The 23729-nt window shown below is 52.9% G+C and overlaps 1 protein-coding gene across 1 annotated transcript in view; it reads left to right on the top strand.

Annotated features, from left to right (window-relative positions):
- The first annotated feature begins 760 nt into the window (after nucleotides 1–760).
- The window catches only part of LOC125955424 (netrin-3-like), a 58066-nt gene continuing 35097 nt past the window's right edge, over nucleotides 761–23729 (top strand). The window contains exons 1-4 of the mRNA XM_049686592.1: nucleotides 761–847; nucleotides 4278–4299; nucleotides 8909–9644; nucleotides 9873–10216. Coding sequence (XP_049542549.1) covers nucleotides 761–847; nucleotides 4278–4299; nucleotides 8909–9644; nucleotides 9873–10216 — 1189 coding nt within the window. The remainder of the gene's footprint in view (nucleotides 848–4277; nucleotides 4300–8908; nucleotides 9645–9872; nucleotides 10217–23729) is intronic.

The raw sequence follows: 23729 nt of genomic DNA, 5'->3' as shown, positions 1-23729 counted from the left end.
GGAGCCTGCCCGTTCTAAGGTCCCGGGTCGTTCGGATGGTCGGGATGTATCGTTCTTCGTTGTCTCGATCGAGTCGGACTGCGATGCGCAACGGATGCAACGGGGGTACCGCTTGCGCCCCGGCCTGGCTCACTCCCTGGCACCGCTTGCGCTTTCGATTTTCGATCGACCCCCGCTGGTGGGCCCTATCCGGCGGCGGCGGCGGCATATTACATGCGCGCGAACCAAGCAGCAAAAATCATTCCATAAACGGTGCACGAGCAGACGAGTCACGTTCGTGCTCTCTCTCTCGCTCTCTCTAGCGTGCGCGCTCTTTAGGCAAAAATGTGTGTGTGTGTGTTGCTTTTTTTTGCTTCTCAATTCTTCAACTCGTGGGAGGGAGTGACGCGGGCCGGTTGCAACAGGGGATGAGGGTGCAGCAGATTGGGAATGTTATGCAGCGGGCGGACACGACAACGACGGCGACGACGACGATGGCTTTCTCTCAGGCCAAGATGGCCGCAGGTACAGTTCACGAAGCGCACCCTATGGTCACATACCTGGTGTGTGGACCTGGCACTAACCCTGCCAGGGGCTAGGGTGTAAGCACCATACGGGGGGGTTTGGAACCAGAAGCTGGAGAAAACCGGCTACTGCCGCGGCCCAGATCACCGGAAGTGTCCTTTACCGGTCCGTTTGCAGGCGATCAGACCACTGCCAGAACACATTGACGTCTGCGACGTGGCAAGCAATCGTCTAAACGTCTCCCTAGACGTCAACTATGAGTTTCTCGTCCCTCAGTTCCGTTCCGGCAGCGGTTACAGTTATTATGAACCTCTTATATCTATGTTTAGGCAATGCAACCTACGTTAATTTTTTGTTCGATTTTAATCTGTCTGTCTGTCGCGTAATAAATATATTCTCTCTTGTTAACCTACGCCACCGTCTAATTCTAGTTCTTAAGTTTGTGCGTCTAGTTTTTAAGATTCTGTTGTTTAGGTCTCACATGTTAGGCCATATACTTTTCTATTAAGAGGGGGCTTTGGTTATTTCGGGGCAAAAAAGGGCTTATTTTTGACGGTTTTTAGTGAAAAAACCAATCAACTTTAGCTTTTCAAAATAATCTCATAGTAAACTACTACTTTTCAAGAATATTTGGTGCTATTTTGGGGAAGATTTGTTTAAAACTACGCTCGTGGCATTCAATCTAGAAAGGCAAGCTTGCAAAAATGTACTTTTTGCGGTGCCCATCGTAGCCACGTGCTGAGTCATCCGATATACTCAAATGAATATTCTTTTGTTAGATTATAAGTTTATCCAGCTGACCCCGTCGAGGTTTTGTTAAATTTCCCATTTTTCGATTTTTGGCAGATTTTTGAAATTGAAAAAGTGATGCTTTTTTCGATATTGCCCCAAACAATGAGCTTTACATAATTAAAAAATTATCTAAAAAAAAGTATCAACAATTTTTACAAAAACTCAACGGGGCTACCTGGCAAATAGTGTAGAGATTATATGTTTAAAATTTCAAATCGATCGGTCCAGTAGTTTTTATGCTACGATGGGCACCGTCTTTGAAAACGAAGGTTTTTGGGAAAACGCGATTTAAAGTCGCGAGTTGCTTTGAGCCTTGTATGAAAGGCGGATTTTCAAAAATTCATATCTTTGCCAGTTTTGCTTCGATTGATGCCAAAATTTCACACAATACTCTTGAAAGGATAAGCAATGATAAAAAATTGTAAAAAGTAAATGCGAGGACTAAAATAAAATACCGAAGCCCCCCTGAAAGTCGCGAAATGCTTTGAGCCTTATATGAAAGGTTGATTTTCAAAAATCCATATCTTTGTCAGTTTTGCTTCGATTGATCCCAAAATTTTACACAGTACTCTTGAAAAGATAAGCAATCATAAAAAATTGTAAAAAGTAATTGCGAAATTTTAAAATAAAATACCGAAGCCCCCGCCCTTAAACGAATAAACGAATAAACGGAAAGCGATAATAAATACCAAAACGGAATGGTAGGATTTGATTCCAAGCAGTGATAGGGCGCAAGTGCTCCTGTGAATGCTGCGCTGTGGCTTTAACGGTCTACGTGGTATCGATGGTTCCTTTCGTGCCGTTTCGCTCTTATCGCGGCGCCCTCGAGAAGTCTCTTAGTTGTACCCTTTGCTGCGTCCTTGTTTGTTTACACGATTTGGTTTATGGTATGGTATGGTATCCTTAACAAACCTCCTTGGACCTGGTTTCGGGCTTATCTAAATGTTGTGTGTTAACTTATCTCGATTGTGTGTGTCTGTTTGTGTGTTCGCAATGCAGCGAATATTTTACTTCAACTACATCAACAGCGGCGCCAATGGCAGCAGCAGCACCAACAGCAGCAATGGTTCGGTCGAATGGACGACGAGATAGACGAGGTGTGAGTACCCCGGGACTACGCAACGCAGGAAACCCCCTTCAACCCTCTGGTGTCAAAAGGGCCTCACACACACACACACACATACGGGGGGGGGGGGGGGGGGGGGAGGGGCGTCGAAGCACTTTGCTGCCGAAATTGTTGTTACTGCTGCTACTGCTGCTACTGCTGCTGCTGATGGCCACATCATGGCGTTTCCCAATTTTCCGATCTAGGCGATGGTGGTGGTGATGGCGGCGAAGAAGAAGAAGAAGAAGCACGAGCCCGACGTGCCTCCAGGAGCCGTAAAACCAATATAAATTATTCATAATTTAATTAAATATAGTAACGATAGCTATAATTACATCGGGCCCCCGGCTCTCACACTCACTCACTCACTGACTGACTGACTGACACACACGGCTCACATCCGCCATCCGGTGAAAGCCTCCTCCTCCTTCACAGCCAGCCAGCCAGCCTGCCTTCCTTCTGTACCTTCTGTAGCGTTGCTTCACTTCTCTTCACTTCGTCCCATCAAACTGGCAACCAATGATGAAGGCAGAGGTCGTCGTCGTCGTCGTCGTCGTGTGTTGCAATTTCGTCCACCTCCATCATCAGCGTACAGCGTATCACAATCTATAGGACGTCGGCGATACGCTGATGGGACTTGATGTGGTGGCTAGAGAGAGAGAGAGAGAGAAAGAGAGAGAAGAAGAGAGCTCCCCCCCGGTTAGTGAGTGAGCGAGAGCCTCGTGTGCCTCGTCACCGTGCGCGTGTGTGTGTGTGTGTGTGTGGCTCAGATGGCGCTAGATTGGGTGAAAGTTTTGATGAAATTGCTAATTGTTAGTGCCGGTGGTTTTCGCATGAATAGACGATGAAATATGTTCCCCACCTACCTACCGTCCTGCAACAGGAAAGTGTGTGTGTGTGTGTTTGTGTGACAGGAGGCAGGCTGCTGTTGTCGTGGTGGCCCGGTGCGTTCCAATGGAGGCAGCAGCCAGCGATCGCAACGAGCAGAAAGCCGAGCTCGATTGCTCGGCGACCACACAAAAGGTTTGACCGACGACCGGTCCTCGAACGGTCTCTCCACATCATCCACAGTACAGTGGCACATTAGCGTAAAGCCTGGTGTATACTCCACCCCCTCCCCCCCCCCCCTCCCTTCCACACTCTGTATGATGGTGTGCTGGTGTCGATCTACAGATACAATCATCATTAGTAAATTACAATAATTATTATTCCATTACACGCCTTCGTCATCGGACACTCCCGGTGATCCGGACCAGGGGAGGAGGGGAAGGGGAATGATGCAGGCAAGTGACCACCCGGAGGCGTCGTGATCGTACGTACCATCGGACCTTATAACGCCCCAAGCAAACCAATGCACACCACACCACACCACACCAGGAAGGCTGGTGGATGGACGGCAGTGGAGACAGTGAATTGCGGGATGGCCACCAGATGCGCTCTTTGTTTTTTCTGTTTTTTGCTTCGACCCCACGTGCGAACTGTGCGTGTGTGTGTGTGTGTGTGATAAGCGACGCTTATATTATTTATGCAATATATTGAAACCATTATTGGCAACATTTTATTGGTGACTTTTGTTTTTTTATTTTATTTCAGTTTTTTCGAGACGATAAGCCGCTGTACCGGTGTAACATTGACAAATTGCCGAAGGTCGATGACCGGATGGACGCGGTTCGCCCCCCGGTGCACAACGCGAAGCGATGCGAGCCACCCGTTTTTTTCGTATGGTGTACTAATTTCGTATTCGTCACGTGTGGTTCTGTGTGTGTTGCTGAAGCTTGGAACAGAAATTTGTAAATTTTCAACAACAACAAAAAACCGACTTCATGTGTTGCCCAGTAACCGTGTGTTCTGTTTTTTTTTTTACACAAACACTCAGTTCAGAAATTTCTCCACACCAGATGGAAATGAGAAAAGTATGAGCTCCCTTATGTCTTCAAAAGAGGACAATGGAACAATGGTTTATTTTTGAAAATATATTTTTTTGGGAAGAAACCTAGCCAACTTAATATTTTCATGAGAAATTGCCACTTTTCAACCTTGTTTTTGGTTGTATTTGGTGAAAGACTTGTTGAGATACAAAAAAAAACAGCTACGGCCATGGCATTAAATTTCGAAAGGTGTGTTTCCTATAAAAACAAATACTTTTTCCCGGTCCGGGATATATGGCGATGGGTAGCGAAGGAAATTTGAGCCCTACCCCTTGTTTTGTTGGTTGTTAATAAACATACGGCTTGTCCGTACTTATACATGTTGCAAAAAAAATAAACACTTTTCGCGCGATATATTTTATTTTTTTTAAATTATAAGCTTAACTAGTGTTTTCGCTATTTGCAATTTTTCTCATTTTGGAAGCATTTTAAGGATCAATAAGTGATGCTTATAACGATGGTTAAAAACGCAGGATTTAGTGAAACTCGCTTCAAAATGTGAGCGAGACGCACGATTGTTGCATCAATCAATATCCTTATCGATTTAACTTCGATTGAGCCAAAAATTCGACTGTCAAAGACTGTCCGCAGATCAGATGCGCAGAGATCCGAAGCCTGCCGGTGGATCGATTGATCAGAAAGCCACAGAAAGTCTGGATGGAAACCGGCCACGGCTCGGACGAGCCAGCGGATTGACAATTGCGCAACCCCTGAGGTGGTATTCTCGCCAGCGGCAGCATCGTCCCGCCATTTGCCCGCCAGCGAATGGACTGGTAATAGAAGAGCGGCACGGCACGGTGCATCCCATCATCATCATCATCATCATCATTAGGCACCGTAAGTACCGTCATCTGGAGCTGGATAAGCGTGTTTTTAAACCTCAGAGCCTCAGAGGATGTGGCGCGCTCGTACAGATAAAGTGCACAGCCGAGAGCAAGAGAGAGAAAGATAGAGAGAGCACAGAGGGTAACAATCAATATTTACATTTTACTTCAAAGCGACGGCCTGCCACGGTCTAAAGGAAGGAAATCAGTCAACGTCGTCTACGGACGCTGGCAACGCTGTCAACGGCAACGCAGCAGACGCACCGTTCAGTTTTGAAGATAATAATGACGTTCTAGGACCAACAATTGGCGATTGGCGTCTCAATTACCCAGACCATCGGCCGATCTGGACTGGATCAGCGACAACGACCGACCAACGGACCGCGCGAATGGCCAACTGACAGCCCTCTTCACTTGTGGTGCGTGCGAATGAGCGTCTGGCTGACGAGGCCCCGTGTTGTCCCCTGTTGACAGCGTTGTTCGACATCATAAATCATGCGCCACACTTTCGCCAAACTCAGAGCCACTCCAGAGTGCAGCGCCGAGAGTACGGATGGGTTGTTGGCCCTCTGTTGCTGCTGCTGCTGCTGCTGCTGCTGCTGCTGCTGTTGCTGCTGTCACGTCCGATTTGTCAGCCAGATTGAAGCGGATGAAGCAAAGGGTAGAGAGAACCCCTTCTCGAGTGGTCCGTTCGAACGTTGGAGTGTCTGGACGCGGGACGTGCCGATCACCGATCATCGAGCATCGACTCTAGAAGGCAGCCGGCTGCTCCGGTCCAAGCGAGACATGCACATTGCTGTGCGGCCTCATGGCGGTCTCCATCCATCCTGTTTACAGCGAGCCCCGAGGGCGGATTTGTGCGGATTTTTCGGAGAAAAACCGCTCCGCTGGCTGGCTAACGTTTGTTCACGCATCATCATCGACCGGCCGTGGCGTGGCGTCGAAAACACACCGCCCAACATCCGGTGGCTGGCGCGTTACCGTTTTGTGGTCTGCGCCCCCGACTCCGAATCGATTGATCTTTCGCTAATCGGTCCCGGGCCCGGGCGCCGTCGCGGTTTTGGGGTTGAAGGGGTGTTACGTGACGGGGAGGTTGGTAGATTTTATAGTTTCAATCCAACGGTCGGAACTACCTGTCGCTTGATTGGTAGTCGCGCAAAGGGCGAAACCCGGATCCTCGATCGCGAAGTGGAACCAGTGGAGGCGAAACAACAACAACCGCACCAGAGACTGTTGCACCAGAGACAGAGTTAAAGTTTTGTGAAATTTCCCATTTTTCGATTTTTGGCAGATTTTTGAAGTTGAAAAAGTGATGCTTTTTCGATATTGCCTCAAAAAACGACACTTACATAATTAAAAAAGTATATAAAAAAAAGTATCAACAATTTTTATAAAAACTCGACGGGGCTATCTGGCAAATGGTGTACAGATGATATGTTTAAAATTTCAAATCGATCGGTCCAGTAGTTTTTATGCTACGATGGGCACCATCTTTGAAAACGTTGGTTTTTGGGAAAACGCGATTTAAAGTCGCGAAATGCTTTGAGCTTTATATGAAAGGTTGATTTTCAAAAATCCATATCTTTGTCAGTTTGGCTTCGATTGAGCTCAAATTTTCACACAATACTCTTGAAAGGATAAGCATTCATGAAAAAATGTAAAAAGTAAATGCGAGGATTAAAATAAAATACCGCAGCCCCCCTTAAAGTCGCGAGTTGCTTTGAGCCTTGTGTGAAAGGCGGATGTTTAAAAATCCATATCTTTGTCAGTTTTGCTTCGATTGATTCCAAAATTTCACACAATACTCTTGAAAGGATGAACACTCATAAAAAATTATAAAAATTAAATGCGAAGAATTAAAATAAAATACCAAAGTCGCCCCCAGTACAGGAGTTATGGTAAGCTGCTCGCGATATCGCGTAGGCAACCGCGTATTGGGAGAAGATCAATCGCATCAACCATCAATAGCGAGGCATCGGCCGGGCCAGAAGAACCACATGCACACATGGGCCCACCGACGACGGCCCAGACGCGATGCTTCGACGGCTCATCGCAACAACAACAACAACAGTCGAACAGTCGGCGAGTCGCAGCATCGTCGTCGTGGTCGTCGTGGTCGTGGTCGTCGCCGTTGTCTGGCCTGTTGTCGGCCACGGGGTGGATAATTACACCAACCTCCTCCGGCACCACGCACCAGACAACCGGAAATGCAAGCAAATATTGACCTGACATCGAAGCATATACTGTTGCTAAAGGTGCGTGCGTGTGTGCGAAGGTATCGATGGAACCCACACGCCGCTCCCAGACGCGCAGAAGATGCGCGCGACTCCAGCAGCGGCCGGACCGGAGAGCGTCGTGAACCGAAATACTTATGACGCGTGAGTTCCACCCACCTTTGGTCGCCGAATCGCCGAATGAGCTCTCACCGCACCGCAACTGCTCTCTCTCTCTCTCTCTCTGTTAATCTCTCTCTCTCACTCTCTCTCTCTTTCTCTTTCTCTCTCTCTTTTTCTCTCTTTCTCTCTTTCTCTCTCTCTCCCTCTTTTTCTCTCTTTCTCACAACGCAATTTCGCTCCAGTGCATCCACTCCTGCAACCTTTTCCTATGCTTTTTCGTGGGAGTTCGCGATGGGAGCTTGACCACCTCCCCCACCCCCAAACCTCTCATCCTCTCTAGTAGGCTAGACTGTTCGCATCCTTGTGCGCGCTCTTCTCTCTCTCTTTCTCTCGCTCTCTTTTTCCCATTCTTTTCATCTCTTTTCCTCTGTTGCGGTCTTCCGTATCCTTGCTCGCACACACCCACTCAGGTCTCGGTGTCAGGACATGAGGAAGGCACGACGCGCGAGCCCCCAACAACAGCAGCCGGAGCAGCACTGGAAAGCACCGGAAGCGCTCCGTGTTCGTTCCGGCGAAAAAACGCGACGACCGAGCCCGAGCCCGAGCCCGAGAAAACCGACGGGACTCGTCCGCACGTGCCTGTGAGTGCGCCCGCGTGTGTGTGTGAGAGAAGGATGCTGCTGCTGCTGCTGATGCTGCCTGCTGCCTGCTGCTACCGTGCAGCAGCCGTTTGCGTGCCGCGGAGATGCGGAAGTCCAGCCTTTGCAGAGCCAACGTCGGCCGCGCGTGAGTGAAGGAGAGCGCACACACACACACACACACACACACACACACTCAGAAAACGGCAACAAACTAGAACACAAACAAACCCGGGCACCAGCAGCAGCAGCAGCAGCAGGACGTTCCGGTCTAACCGACGTTAGACCGACCTCGATAGGCCGCTAATAGGCAGCGTAGTAGTCAACGTTCGGCTACGCTACGCTACGCAGCAGCAGCAGCTGGAGCAGCCGGAGCAGACGGAGCACTCAGTTCGCATCCTTGACGTCCTTTGGTGTTTTGACGTTTCTCTCCGTACTAAGATCGTAGTACCACGTAGACGGTGTGTGTATCTGTGTACCTGTGTCCCTGTGTGTGATATAGTGTGTGTGTGTGTGTCTAGTGTGTCTAGTGTGCGTGTGTGTAGTGTGTAACTTAGCCCGGCCATGAGCTGGTGGGTGGCACGGTGGTGGTGGTGGTGGTGTTGGATGCTACTGTGCTTACCGTTGCTGGTGCCCGGTGTACGGGCTGCCGGCGGTTCGGTGGCATCGAGCGGTACGGCGGTGCACCACAGCAGCGAGGAAAACGTCGGAGGCGACGATGACAACGACGACGACGGTGGACCGTTCCTACCGCAGCACTTCCCACCGGTCCCCCTCCCACCGGCGTACGATCCGTGTTACGACGAGGATCGACCGCGCCGCTGCCTGCCGGACTTTGTGAACGCTGCATTCGGTGTACCGATCGTGGCCTCTTCGACGTGCGGCCAACGTGGCCCGGTACGGCTCTGCAGTGACAGCGGCGGTGGCGGTGGCCCCGGACGCCACTGTCTGCAGTGTGATGCCGGGAGCGCCCGGAAGCGCTACCCACCGGGCGCCCTGACCGACGTCAACAACTCGGCCAACGTGACCTGCTGGCGATCGGAACCGCTCCGATCACCCACGTCCATCAACGATCCGCCCGACAACGTGACGCTCACGCTGTCGCTCGGCAAAAAGTTCGAGCTAACGTACGTGACGCTCACGTTCTGCCCCGGCACACCGAAACCGGACTCGATCGCCATCTACAAGAGCGTCGATTATGGGCGCACCTGGCAACCGTTTCAGTTCTACAGCTCGCAGTGCCGGCGTGTCTATGGCCGGCCAAACCGGGCCATGATAACGCGTGCCAACGAGCAGGAAGCGCGCTGTACCGACGCGCACCGTCACCTGAGCGTCGGTGAGGGGGGCGCCGGGGCTGGTACCGGTGCCGGTGCCGGGGCCGCCACTGCCGGAACACCCGCCACGGCGCGCATCGCGTTCAGTACGCTCGAGGGCCGGCCGTCGGCCGCCGATTTTGACTCGTCGCCGGTACTGCAGGACTGGGTGACGGCGACCGATGTGCGCGTCGTCTTTCACCGCCACCGGATGCCACCGGCCGATGACTCGCTCGAGGAACCGTTGTATCTGTTGCACGGATCACCGCAGGTCCCGCCCTCGTATCGTAATCGCTCGCCGCGTCACTCTGGCGATGACGACGACAGCGACGACAGCGACGCTGACGATGACGAGCAGGACGACGCGGATGAGTGGCCAGTGACGGAGGAGCAACAATCAACCACCGAACGCACTACCACGATGACGCCGGCGACGACGCCTACGACGACGACCACCGTGATCTCCAGGGCGAGCCCTAAGCAGAGCGGAGGACAGTCGGTGGCGGCGGCGGTGCCGCGGTTGGCCGGGATGAACCGGCAACCGGCCACGCACTATCATCATTACGCCGTGTCCGATTTTGCCGTCGGTGGGCGGTGCAAGTGTAATGGGCACGCGTCGCGCTGTCTGGCGGTGTCTGGGGGCCACGGTCGCGATACCGAGCTGGCCTGCGACTGCAAGCATAATACGGCCGGCCGGGACTGTGAACGGTGCAAACCGTTCCACTTCGATCGACCGTGGGGCCGCGGTACCGTCCGGGATGCTAACGAGTGCAAAGGTAGGTATGGCAGCTAAGGAGTCCTTACCGAGTAACGTTCCTTCGCGAGTAACAACACACGTTGAATGCTGGGTAGCGCTGGTCCTTGTGTGCGTGTGTGTGTGTTTGTGAGCAACCTCTGCAGTGTCGAAAGGTAGATGCAAAAGGACAGAAGCTGGCGACGGTAGAAAGCAGCCGACGTATTGCACCGGTTGCTGGACCCTTCCCTAGCATCTGCTCGCCCTACAGCAACAACAACAACAACAACACACACACACACCCTAACAGATGACCGCCACGGCCAGGGGCTAAAGGTTCCAGCATCCGGGAGCTACTGCTCTGATGATCTGCCCCTCGTTCAGTAGCCGCAGTAGGGTGCGCTATAGGGTGCGCTCGGTTCTCGGAAGGGCTCGGAAGGAACACCCCAACCCCCCCCCCCCTCTGGCTGCTGCTTGGCCCTTCCGCCCCTTTGCCATTGATCGATCGAGCGAGCGTGCGACAGCTTTTAATTACACGCCTCAGTTGCTACCGTTTGAGGGGGGGAGGGGGGCGAGGAGACCCCGGGGGCGGGGGGGAGGAGGCTCAGATCAACCCTCGGCGCAACAACAACATCACGTCAGTCCGGGGAATCAAGATTTACTCCAGATTTTACGAGCAAACCATAAAAATCCCACCAAACGTAATGCCAACCCCCTCCCCCACGGGGGGATACTGTCTTCACTGTCTTGGATCCTTGGAAATGTCAACAGAATGGTGAGGGTGGATGGAAGGGGGGTGGCTGTCAAACGCAGTTTCAAACGTCAAGCCAAACACACAATGAGCAGCGCAGCGATTCGCGTGGTTGATTCTCACCCACCACCACCGGTACATTCTTTCTCTTCATCCCCCTGTACGCTCCTCGTTGTTGTTGGGCTTCTTCCTGCCCTGCTCTAAACTTGGTGCCACCACCACCACCGCGCTGCTATCGATGGCTGTGGTCGTGATCATTAAATTAAAGTGTGACAAACGATTCGAAAGAGAAAATTGTTAAATAGAAGGAGAAAAAAAAAAAGGGACGCTGAGGAAGAAGAAAAGTAAAAAGAAAAGGAAGAAGAAGAATTTAAGAAAAGTAGAAGAAGAAAAAGAAAAAAACGGAAAAAGATAAAAAACGAAAACAAGAAAAGGAAAAGGATTACAAAATGAAGCGAAACCTTCACCTCAACAACCAACGCGAGAACAATCGAAAGGGTGAAATGTTGAAATGTAGGTCACTGGACAGATGCAACGGAAGTTAATGGAAAGTGTTTTTGGAGTGGGACGGGGTGTTGGTGAGGCTGGTACACATAGAACGGGCTTCGTCCCACACTTGTCACGCGCGACGCTTTAATGAGCAAACGGCCGCACGGCCGCATTAATTCTTCACACCATCGATTTTGGTGCGTGTGTGTGTGCGTAATTATTACATGCCCGAGAGAGAGAAATGTAGTTTAATGATGCAGCAGCACCAGCAGCAGCAGCAGCAACCGAGTGCCAGGGGAGGGGGTGTGGACCCGATGAAGATCGATGTTCCAATGTTCCGATGATGATGATGATGATGATGGGGCATATACCGTTGCTGTATGGTTGCGGTGCGCTCCTACATCCATAGGCACCAGATCCCTTTGAATATCTTTCAATAACTTGCTCTTATGAGAAACCGCCCCCAAGAGCGGAGGAGGGGGCAGAACCCCCCCGCTCAGTCGTCATAAATCGCGCGTTGCATCGAGATTGTTGTTGTTCGCCAACCACGCGCGTGTGTGTGTGTGTGTGTGTGTGCGGCTGCCGCTTCGTGACGTACGACGTGGACGCGTGCGGTGCAATGTTCCCACGGCAGAGCGGCAACGGTGGCCAATGGGATCGCCCTGCCTCCAGCCCCTCCTTCCTCGCCACCTCTTCCGCGGCCGATCCGATCCGATCCGGGGAACGGCGCTGGTCCGCCACGATAAGACGGTCCCGCGATTGATTTATGGTCCGCGGAATGGGGAATGTGTGTATATGTCTGCCTGTGTGTGTGTAGAGCACTCTAATCGCGCTGCATGCATCGTAGTGTTGCCGCGGCCGCGGCCGCGATCGTATCGAACGACTCGTACTCGATCCTGACTGACAGTTTCGTCGACGACGCTACAGTCTACAGCCTGCACACCTGTGTATCTCTATGTGTACGCGTGTGTGTGTGTGTGTGCTTGTAATTGTTTTCCGATTATCTTGGACAGGATCCCCTGTTGTAAAGTGGGGGTGTCGATCTGTGTTGATCTGTGAGAGGCGGGGAAAAAGGAACAGGGAGTCGATGACGGCCCCGAGCACGGCCCAACCAGGTTCCCCTACCACCCCCATCCGCCCCCATCCCCCATCAATCTGACGATCAGAGCGGTTGGAGCTAATTCAAAATACATGTCGAATAAGGGAGAAGCGGAAGCAGCGGAGCGGAGGGAGGAGGTGGTCTGAATGATTCATCGCCGTGCTGCTGCTGCTGCTGCTGCTGCTGAGGGGTGGCGAATACCAGGCAGAGGGGTGAAGGGGTGAAAGTGGTGTCCGGTAAGCGTCCCCCGGACAAGCAACAAGCTGATCCCATTAGGCGCTGGGCGGTCTTCTCATGTCTTTCGTAGATTCCGGTATCCCTCTCTCTCTCTCTCTCTCTTCGTCCCCCGCTTCCACGACGCATTCTCAAGATCCGAAATGGATCCGAAAAAAACATCGTTCTCGCGGTTGCCGACCACCAATAACCAGTTACCGGGAGGAGTGGGGGGGGGGGTTCTCGCCCTCCTGGAACACGCGCCCCAGAAAGTGTGTGTGTGTGTGAATAGCGGGGCATGGAGCGTGATGGAATTAGACCGAAGAGACCTGCAATAAATGATGCAGTCCTCCGGTCCGGGTCCGGTCCGGTCCGGGGTCCCGAGGCCAACGAGGGTGTGCAAGATGTGTGTGTGTGTGCGGGGTGGGGGTGAAAGAATTTCATTAAAAACCCTCAACAACCTCAGCTCAGATAGGGTGCAGGGGGTGGGGGGGGAGCCGTAAAACTGCCGGGGCTACTCTCTCTCTCTCTCTCTCTCTCTCTCTCTCTCTCTCTCTGTCTCTTTCTCTCGCTCGTCAAGGACATTTACGACCACATCTTCCAACCCACCGACCGGCCTAAAGGATTAAGGAGATCCGGCCGGCAGGGGGAGGCCATTGTCCGGCGTTCCGGTGTCGTTTCGTTTGCCGGATTCGATCTTTGGCGTCAAAGCTGCAGCGTTTTGATGGCAATCATTATGGTACCCGATACCGGTGCCGATGCCGATGATGATGATGATGATGAAGATGAAGATGATGATGATGAGAAGAGAGTTTTTAGTACCGAGAGGTTGGACCACGCCACTCCAATCTAATCCAGTTCAATCCAATCAAACCGAAAGCAGGCTGCGGCTACAGACGATCACGCCGGAATTTAGGGGGATGAGGGGATGACACCCCTGAGAAGGGATGATAGTGGTGGTGGTGGGAGTCGTTAAAGAGTTCGCTTAGGTCGCCGCAACCTGTTTGAATAATCCACAAATCCAAATGGCTTGCAATCTACGTTCGGGGCTGGAGAGACAACGCCGGCAAGCGGGTTGAGTGCCCGGAGTGGGGGATGGAATCAAATCAAAATGAACAGTTTGCAAAGGGAAATTGTGAGAAAAGCGGGGAGGAGGGAGGGTGACGAGTGAAACTCATACGGACCATCTAACCCCCTCTTCTCACTCTCTTTCTCCCTCAAACTACTCTGCTCGAGTCATCCGGAAACTCCGGTCGGCCCCTTTTTTATGGTCCTATAACGGTCGCCCTATGGTTGGTGCAGGAAGCAGGAAGAGCACGAAGGTGTAGGGGGAGAGGCAAGGTCCCCGACTGGTACCCGGACCGCGCCCTCGCCCCATTTAACTCCCTCGTACGCAGCAAAAACCTAAAATTTAATTAACTTCCCCCCCTTCCGCCAATGCCACGATGCTCTCTCTCTCTTTCTCTCTTTCTCTTCGCCTCCAGCCCACTTTTCCACCGTTTTCATTTTGCCCCCTCCCCCCATCCCCATGCACCCCGTTACACACCAGCAGGGACAGGATCTTGTAAGTTCCAGCTCTAGTGCTATGCTTTTCCGTATTTTTTTTTTTTTGCTGTTTGTCTGCCAATCAACCAGCAGCAGGAAAAGTTCGCAAACGCAAAGACGCGACCGCTGATGATGCCGCTGGTGGTGGCCAAAGCCGCAGCAATCGATTCGATTTCAATCAATGGGATCTTGGCCGGCCTGGCGAAAACTGACCCAGCCCAGCAAACACCATCATCGCATCATTGCGCGGTCATCCCTCTTCCCTCCCCCGCTTCCATCATCCCTCTGCATTCCCTCTCGCAACGGGGGAAAAAACGGAAGGAGATAAATCTCACTTCATCATTCAAATCACTTTTCCCTCGCATTTAAACCATTTCCTGCGCGCGCGCGCTTATTTTCTTCCCGGGAAAGGGGGTGCGAGGGGGGGTCGGGAAAACGTGCCAAGAATGTAGAAGAATCGCCGAGGGCGCACCGTGGCCAGGAGCCAGGGCACAAAAAACGCGACCCGAAGGATTCGTAACACGGAAGATATGAACATAGCGAGTTTGTGTGTGTGTGTGTGTGTGTGTGTGTGAAGGAGGAAGGAAGGAAGGAAGAGAGTGATACAGAGAGTGTTTGCGAGAGAGAGAGACCGGAGGACTCGGCCGGAACCCGCGCTACTGATGGAGGGGTTGCAATGCGTGAAAGAGCCGGTAGCGAGGGGATGCTGGATGGGGTGGAGGGGGTGGTACAAATCAAATTAAAGCTAAATAGTATGCGTATGGCAGTTGGGGTCGGGCAATTTGCTGATGGTGGTGGTGGTGGTGGTGGTGGGTGTTTTGATTAAATTTATTAAATAAAAAGGGAACCCAGAGAGAGAAAGAGAGAGAGAGAGAGAGAGAGAGAGAGAGAAAGAGAGAAAGAAGAGGATGATGGAACGCCGCCAGGCATTCCATCTTCTTCCTTTCCGGAAGCATGCATCCTCGTCGAGCGACTCCGCGAAACTCTCGGCATCGTAGCGCTATCCCCCTGGTCATAAGTGTGTGTGCGTGTGTTGAGCACCTTTTGCAGGAGTAGTACTAGTTGTTTACCCTCCTTCGAAGGCGCGCTGGGGGGTTTTTCCTCTGCTTCCGGATTGTTCCACGCAGCAATAAAAATGATTTTTCGGCCCCAGAGCCAACCGGGACCAGTCCATCGATCATCTGACCATCACCACCACCACCACCAGCACCATCTTCCCGGAAGTGTGCTGCGCTGCGAAGCTGTGAAAAGCCCTTTTCAAAAAACGCGCCCTGGCGCGCCATTTGCAACCCTCCTGCTTCCCTCAAAAAAACAAAACGAAAAAAAAAACCAACTCCGCATACCTCTGTTGCAAGCGATTGTGTGAGTGAGAGGGGGAAGAGCCCCAGCCCGTGACTGCCAGGCTGCCCATCAGTCAGCGATCATCAATCATAGGCGTGCAGGCGGCAAAAATAAAGCGAATTCAAATCCGCGACCCAGCATGCGCCCCAAAATGGCGTTTCGATGATGGAGGTTCGAATCGAAATTCGTTTCCATTTTTTCCCGGAAGGAAGGAAGGAAAAGGCTTCCTTTTCTCCTTTTTCCCAAACTTTCGGTAGAGAAAGAGAGAGAGAGAGAAAGGGCAACAAAACAATGGCGGTATTCGAGTTCGAGTTGTTGTTGCTGTTGTTGTTGCAATGTTGGCCGCGCTAAAACTTCAGCAGCTCCACGATCCTGGGACTAGAGTGTAATGAATATTGTTTCTGACAGCAAAGGACGAGGCGGGGATAAGAAGGATTTTGCATGTTTTTCCTGGCACACCTTTCCTTGCACCCTTGCTCCCTCCCTCCCTCCCCTACCGCGTATAGCGTACCAGAATCCATCTCTATCATTAGGTGATTATGAAGTCACGGCCCCTCTCCGTGAGTCGTAGACACCTCAGCGTTAAGCGAAAGGAGAGAAAGAGAGAAAGAAACATAGAGAGAGAGAGAGAAAGGTTTGGAAAAGTATTCGCAACATTCTTCCTTTCGCCCCCTTGTTCCTCCAGTCTTCGGTGTTATTTTCCTTCTTCTCTCTGCTCTGTTGGTATCCCCGAGGGGCCATACCCGAGAGGATTTGGAAGCTGCGAGCGAGAAAGACTGATTAGCCACCCCCCCCCCCCTCTGGCGCCTATCTCGGCCGGCAGCTGCTCACCTCAGCAAACAACACGCCTACACACACACACACACACACACGCACGCACGCAAGGGATTAGCGTGAAGTTAGAGGTGGAACGATGAGTTTGTGTATCTCGAGCTCGAGTTCGTCCAGGGGAAAAGACAAATTGCCGCCAATCCCTCGATCCCTGGTCAACGCAGTCTCAACGCTGGTCCAGTCCAGTCCAGTGACAGATGGTTCGGTTACGCGTGGTGGCACAGGACACAAAACAGTGCCGCTCGACTCCCTAATGAAAGACAAACAATCCCGGATCGGAATCAGAGCTGACAGTTGCTCTATCGTACTGACAAACACACATACACCCCTTGTATTCGATCCCTCGAACGAGCGGCATGGGGTTTTGACTGTTTTGCGGCTGATTTCGAGAACGCTTGGAACACCACGGGAACTACCACTACCACTGGACCCTTCACAGATAACCGACGACGACGACGACGACGACGAGGAGATTGTTTACACTGTCACAGGGTTGCCGCCTGCCGTCATGTCTCTAATTAGCTGGCCGAGGGAGCGAAGAAAGGGAAGGAACCACGACCCCTTGCCAACGACAACGTGACATTCGAGGCGTGCTGCTGTTGCTGTAGGTGATGATGAACACCAGGTGCCAGGTCCCAGGTGCCAGGTGTAGTATCGGTAGCCCCGATATACCGGATCAATGTCACCGACCGACAATGGCGGTCGATCGTTTCGTTCGTTCGAAGCATTAGGTCAGGGAGGCTATATATTATACCCTCCCCGGATAATTGCTCCTGACGCGCCCGTGAAAGCGATTCGGTTACGCTCGACTCCTTCTGTAGGTCGCCTCGCCTCGCACTCATCTTCTTCTCCTTTTTCTTCTTCTTCTTCCTCTTCTTCTTCTTCTTCTCCTGCTTCTCCTGCTTCTTCTCCTGCTTCTTCTCCTGCTTCTCCATGACCGTCGACGTGCTGGCAGACCCGGTGGCGCCATGCTGTGCGCCATGCGATCCCTTCTGCATGCCCCTCTGTGTGTGTGTGTGTGTGTGTATGTGTGTGTGGTAGGAGATTCCCAAAGAAGAGCAGAGCAGAGACAAAAACAAAAAAAAGAGCTGGTGTCACATAACCTCAGAGTCGAACCTCCGAGGAGTCGTATTGACGCCATTGGGCGGCGCTCTGCCATGGTGGTCCCAGGGAATTGCGAATATACCCTTCTGTGCGGTGGGTCTCGTCGCCGAAGTTCCTTCACCAGACACCGCAGGAGGTCTAGAGGCTGGTCGCAAAACGGTCCGGTAACAGGACAGAGCGTTCCGTGGAACTGTGCGTAATACAAGTGTTCCGGCGCGCGTTTTTTGGAACTATCTAGTATCCAGCATCCCAATCTCAATAGTCAATCAATTCCGCGGCAGTTTCGGCGACGACGACGAGCAGGCCGGACGTACCGTACTGCAGACAGTGTGTGTGTGTGTGTGTGAGAGAGAGAACCACCAGTTGAAGCAGCAGCAGCTGCCGCTTCAAGTTTCCTGGACACAACATCCAGGGTAGCCCTAGGGCAGCGGTACCGGTCGTCGCAGTCGTCGTGGTCGTCTCTCGACATCTCCAATTGGAGAGCTCATCAATAACATCTCTCCTCCCCCGGCACCATCATTCACCAGGGGCCCGCAGGCCCCAGCGGCCAGTATTTGTCTTGAGCTGGCTATTTGCACGATGGTGGTCCCGGGGAGTGTGTCCGGAGGCACTACTCCAGGCCCTTGGTTCGGTGCTTCCGTACTTTTCCGGCTACGCTAGCACTCTAACAATGGCCGGACGTGATGGGCCCGAGTCTGTTAGATGCGGCGGAACGACCCCCCCCCCCCCCGGGGGGAGGGAGGGCAATCAATAAGCTGCATCCAATTCCGATTGCGACAAATATTTGAGCTAAAGACTCGAGTCTCGTCTCGAGCGCTACACATCTTCTGGGTGTGTGTGTGTGTGTGTGTGTGTGTGGTGTAGCTGGTCTTTCGATCTCTCTCTCTCTATCTCTCTCCTGCTCGGCATCCAATCACTGAAGTAATTAGAAGCTCTGCACTCTGTCGACTGACCTATTTCCGGTCCGGTGTTGCCTCTGGCGAGCACTCTTGGATTGAATTTCGGTTACCACCGGTTACCCTGTGCGTGTGTGTGTGCGCGTGCCAATCGTGTACGTGTCTCCGGCTACTGATACCGAGCGATAGATAGACTGGACTGGAGGCTTGGGAGCTAATTGTTCCCGGTCCCGGTGCCAGGGCTTTGGCCAGAGCTAGCCAGCTAGATGCAACAAATTAGTATCCGTAGCACACGGGAGACAGAGAGAGAGACAGAGAGAGAGAGAGAGAGAGAGAGAGAGAGAGAGAGAGAAAGCTGGGAGCCCGTCCGACCGGCGTTCGGGGGAATGATCGGGAATCGTTTAATCTCGTTCATCGGATCGGATCGGATTCGGGAGGCTCCTCGATATAATGCGTTGCGTGATGTTTACCTTTTCTCCTCCGGAATGCCGGAAGATCGAGCCCCTTACCCCTTACCCCCTTATCCCTTCTACGCTCCCTTGCTACGTTCCTTGCTTCCGAGCATTTCTGCAAACGTCACACACACGCCCGAAACTGCCGCGGGGGGGCTATCTTCTTCGCATCGCTCGCCTTCTCGCCTCACTTTCGAGTCATTTGTCTGTGTATGTGTGTGTGTGTGTGTGTGTGTGTGTGTGCATGCGGTTGGTGTCTGGCGACCACCGACGCGCATCTCGCTTCACGTTTGTGCTCCGTTCGTTCTTCGTTTTTCTTTCGGACCCCTAAGGCTAAAGGGTGCACTCGAGCTTGTGTGTGTGTGTGTGTGTGTGTGTGTAGAGGCCAGACAAGGGATGCACCGCACCCTTTTTTCTCTCTCTCTCTCTATCTCTCTCTCACTATTAATGTCGCCTCCTTGTCCCTTTTATCGGACTCCTCGTGATACCTTCTTTTCGGTTTCGTTCTTCAACGTCTAGCACTTCGCCTTTCTCTCCCTCTCTGCCTCTCTTTCTGAACTCTTCCGTCTCTGGAGAGGGTCTGGAAAGTGTGTTTACGCACACCTCCTCCTCCTCCTCCTCCTCCTCCTCCTCCTCCTCCTCCTCCTCCTTATCCTCCTTTTTCCCATTTCTCTTGACGCTCGCGATTGAAAAACCGGAACCGGACCGGCGCCCCCGGGATCGCCCAGGAACAGAACCTTTTTGGCGTGTTTGAGGCAAACTGAGAGGAGAGACGAAGCAGAATCCCAGATACGCGGATAATTATAAAATCCATGCGAGTCCTTACGATGTCCTTGGAAGCGTCCTTCACCCCATTCCGTTCCGTGACGTTCTTTTCGTGTGTTTGTGTGTGTGTGTTCCCTGATCCAGGGGGTCACTGGCGACGTTGCACTTAGCACGGTAGCGGCGCTAGCGTCGCCCAGGGTCGCAAGCGACGTGACGTGTGACGCGTGACGCGTGACGCCTAGGGGTCCCCGGTCCCTGGTCCCTGGTGGCTACCGTGCTGGGAGGTCGGGTGAGTCGGGGCTAGATTAATTGATTAGAGGCCGCAGCCGCAGCCGGTCCCCGGTCAAAATGTGGTTGGAGTGATTGGAGAGACCCGCAGCCACGACGCCACACGACTCACGACTCACCTCGGCTAATGAACGCCCCGGGAGGGGGAGGGGGAGGTGTGGTGATCACGATGGGGGTGGCCTCCCCCCCCTACCCTTCGAGCAACGTATCGCGGCGTCGTGATCCGTGATCTGTCACATGCTGGCTGGCTGGTCTTTTGTGTTTTCGCTCGCGATATCTCGCGGCTGTGTGTGTCTCCGAGTGTGTGTGTGCCCGTGTGTGTGTGTACCCCCTTTCGAGGGGCCACCCAAATTGGGGGGAAAGCCACGGAAAGTGTCGCGCGGAGAGCACGGGTTGTCGATTCCGGTTTCCACGAAATCCGTTCCGAAGCTCACAGCCACGCACGCAATCAACCAACACCAGCTTCCAAAGCCCGTGGCGGCGGCTTTACGACCGAGGCGAGGCGGCGGCTCGAACCTTCCAACGAACCTACCTTTCGTGCCCAAGCGTGTGCGTGTGTGTACGTGTGTGCGGGCTCGTGTGTTTCGTTGGACAAATATTTTCATTTCTTAATGAAGATATTGCCACAGCACAGATGATGATGATGATGCATCGAGAGAGAGAGCGTGAAGAAGAGAAGAGAAGAGAGGGAGAGAGAGAGGGAGGGGGCGAATGATAAATGTTCCCCGGGCCCGATAAGCCGGGATTGGGCTCACGGACCGCGGGTTTTCGGATCACACGCGGTGTGCGCGGTCGCGCCTTCAGTTTGACTCGCCACCACCAGCATCTTTGTTGGTTTCCCGTTTCCCCTGGAGGGAGGCGATGCGGGGAATGCAGGTACAGCACAAGGTTGCCAGGAGAGAGAGAGAGAGCGAGAGAGAGGCAGAAAGGGTTAGCGCACTCGGGAGGACGGGTTGGACCACAGCGAAGGTCATAAAATCGCCGCCAGTTCACCGGTAAGGGCAGAGTGGTCAAAAGGGAGGAGTGTTAGCGGTAGGTAGGGTAGTGGAGTGGAGGAAGAAGAAAACAATAACACACAGCGGCGGTCTCGGTGGCTCTAATCCCCCGGCGGTTTCAGAGCGCGGGCTTCTGAGAAGGCGAACGGCCGCCGGCTGAGATCACACCTCTGGCGTTTGATAGGAGGGGGGGGGATGAAACCTCCCCCTCCCCCTTCCCTTTTCTCTGAACAGGTGTCTGGGTCATCAAATCACCATCGCAACCATGGTCATGACACCAGTCGCGCGGCCAGTCGCGCGAGATGGTGCTACTAATAGGGAAGGGGAGGGAAGGGGATGGGGGGGATGAAAGTTTCTTCCCTTGTTCTTGTTTTTTTTTTGTTTTTTTTTTGTTTCGGGGATCTTTCGTATCCTGAGTGCTACAGGATCACGATAAAAAAAGAACCAACAACGAGAACCAGAGGGCCACAGTCCAGAGTGTGACAGTGGCCGCATGTGTCTGTGTATGTGTGTGTTCGAGGGGGAGGTTCACCAGAAACAATTAATTAGTCTAAACGACCGCTGGAGAGGGGCTAAAGGACGACGAATTCTGTTCGTACGCAGAGTAGTAGTTGCGCTACCACTCTCCAAGGAGAATGGAAAGGATTTCCATTCTAAAGATAAAGGAAACATCCCCCCACCCCCACATCCCCTCCAAAAACCCCCGCGTAGCTCTCTTGCCCTTCCTGCATTGTGGTTCGAGATGGAGAAAGTGAATTTCCATGTCAACCGTGTATTTCTACGAGCGCGCCCATGTTTCTGTGTGTGTGTGTGTGTGTGTGTGTGTGTGTGTGTGTAACTGACACAACCCGTTACTACCCCGTAGGCGGTGCGGCGGTGTGTCTGGTTCTAGGCTGTTGCTGTTTTCCGAGCACTGGATGGATGGAGATGTCCTTGCGAGAGACGAGAGACATTCAGACAGAACAGAACAGAACAGAACAGACCGCGCCAGACAGATAGACGGCTGTCTGTCTGGCTGGCTGGCTGGCTGGCGGCGTAGCGCCAGCTTTCGACATGTGCCGACTGCTGTTGCTGCCTGCTTGTTTCACGTCTCGTACGTACGTACGCACCACCACCCCGCCCAGGAACCCCGCTTGTGGTAAGGATCAAGCTCCGAGCCAGCCGAACACGTCACCGGTGTATGTGTTTGTGTGTGTGTTCGAGCGTTTCGAGCGTTTCGTGCTCAGCATGGCTGATGGCATGTCACTCCGTACCAGGTCCCAGGCAGAAGGTATAGGGGATGGGAAAAAACCAGTGGGAAGGGGGTGCGGGGGTGCGCAGATTTTGGCAACCAGCCCATCGGCGACCAAACCGTGCGTTCGGTGCGTTCGGTGCGATTGCCGCCAGACCCAGCCAGACGGACAGCTTTCCTGGCACGTTCGAAGGGAAGTGCCTTCAGGGGTGTAGGGTGTTGTGGTTTTTTTTTTTTTGTTATCCACTCGTCCACCATAACTCCGTTACATAACCGATGTCAGTCACCAACCGTGGTCGGTGGTGGTTGTGCTGTGCTGGATGCTGGAGGGGATGAAGGGGAGGGGGAAAATTGAGGGATGGCACCCCCTCTCTCACGTGTCTTTCAACCCGCGCGCGAATCAGAGCGATCCGATCCTGTGCCTGGGGTGCCTGAAAAGAAGTAAACAAGTAGGAAGAAGAGGAAGTAGAAGAAGAAGAAGAAGAAGAAGAAGAAGGCAAGCCTTCCGGCGACTGTACAGCGACGGTGAGGATGGGCAAGGGCTGGCCCGTGTATTGGTTCAATTGAATTCTCGAACTTTTTGATAGCGAAAAGGGAGAGAGAGAGGAGGAGAGAGAAGGGAAGAGGGGGCAGGCCTGTACTGTGCGATCCAACACCCTACGGCGATGCTCTCGCTTCTCAGTAACTCAATCAAATCGGATCGTATCGGATCGGAGATCGGAAACCGGAATGCAGCAGCAACAGCAGCAGCAGCAACAGCAGCAGCGAGCAACACGGAACATCATCTCCTCCTTCTGGGTGGTGGTGGCCTGCACCATTTGCCGATGCCCGCAGCTCACTATCGATTTGTGTGTGTGTGTGTGGGTAACGCCCGCCTTTATCGCGGCCACCCGGAATGAAAAACGGGCTGACCAGCACTATCAACTGTGGTGCCAAGAGGGTTCAAAGGGAAGAGGTTTGGGGGGGGGGGGGGGGGAATGGAATGTGGAACACCACACTGGCACACACACACACGGGGTACCATATCGCGATGCTGGACGATGCTCGGGAGATCCGGGATGCTCGGGACCACCGGACGCTTCCGGCCATTTACGCGAACCGCAACGCCTCTCCTCTCTCTCTCTCTCTTCTGCGGTCTCTCTTTGTGCGCTGCTGATGCGTGCACACATACACGCACACACCATACTGTTCCAACTGGATGACCTGGCTACCTGATGCCTGATGCTTCACCCTCCACCTTCCCTTTTCCCCCATTGTGTAATGCCATCCCGACGCGAATGACATTTTCACGCAGCAGAAGCACCAAAACAAATAAAGGAGAAAAAAAAACACTCTCACACACACACAAAATAGCGACGACAGCGACGACGACGACGACGACACACACCTGTCAAAATATTGTGCGCTCGCTGGGGCGGAAAAATGGATTAATAGCATTAATAGCACAGGACACACATTCCAGCCAAATTGGACATTTCGCGCCATTTGCGTGTGTGTGCGAGTGTGTGTGTGTGCGTTACGAGAGGATTATGCTGCCGCCGAGCAGATGTTTGAAG

This window comes from Anopheles darlingi, chromosome X (genome assembly GCF_943734745.1).
Source record: "Anopheles darlingi chromosome X, idAnoDarlMG_H_01, whole genome shotgun sequence".
NCBI lineage: Eukaryota > Metazoa > Arthropoda > Insecta > Diptera > Culicidae > Anopheles > Anopheles darlingi.
This window is presented reverse-complemented; position numbering and strand designations above follow the sequence as displayed.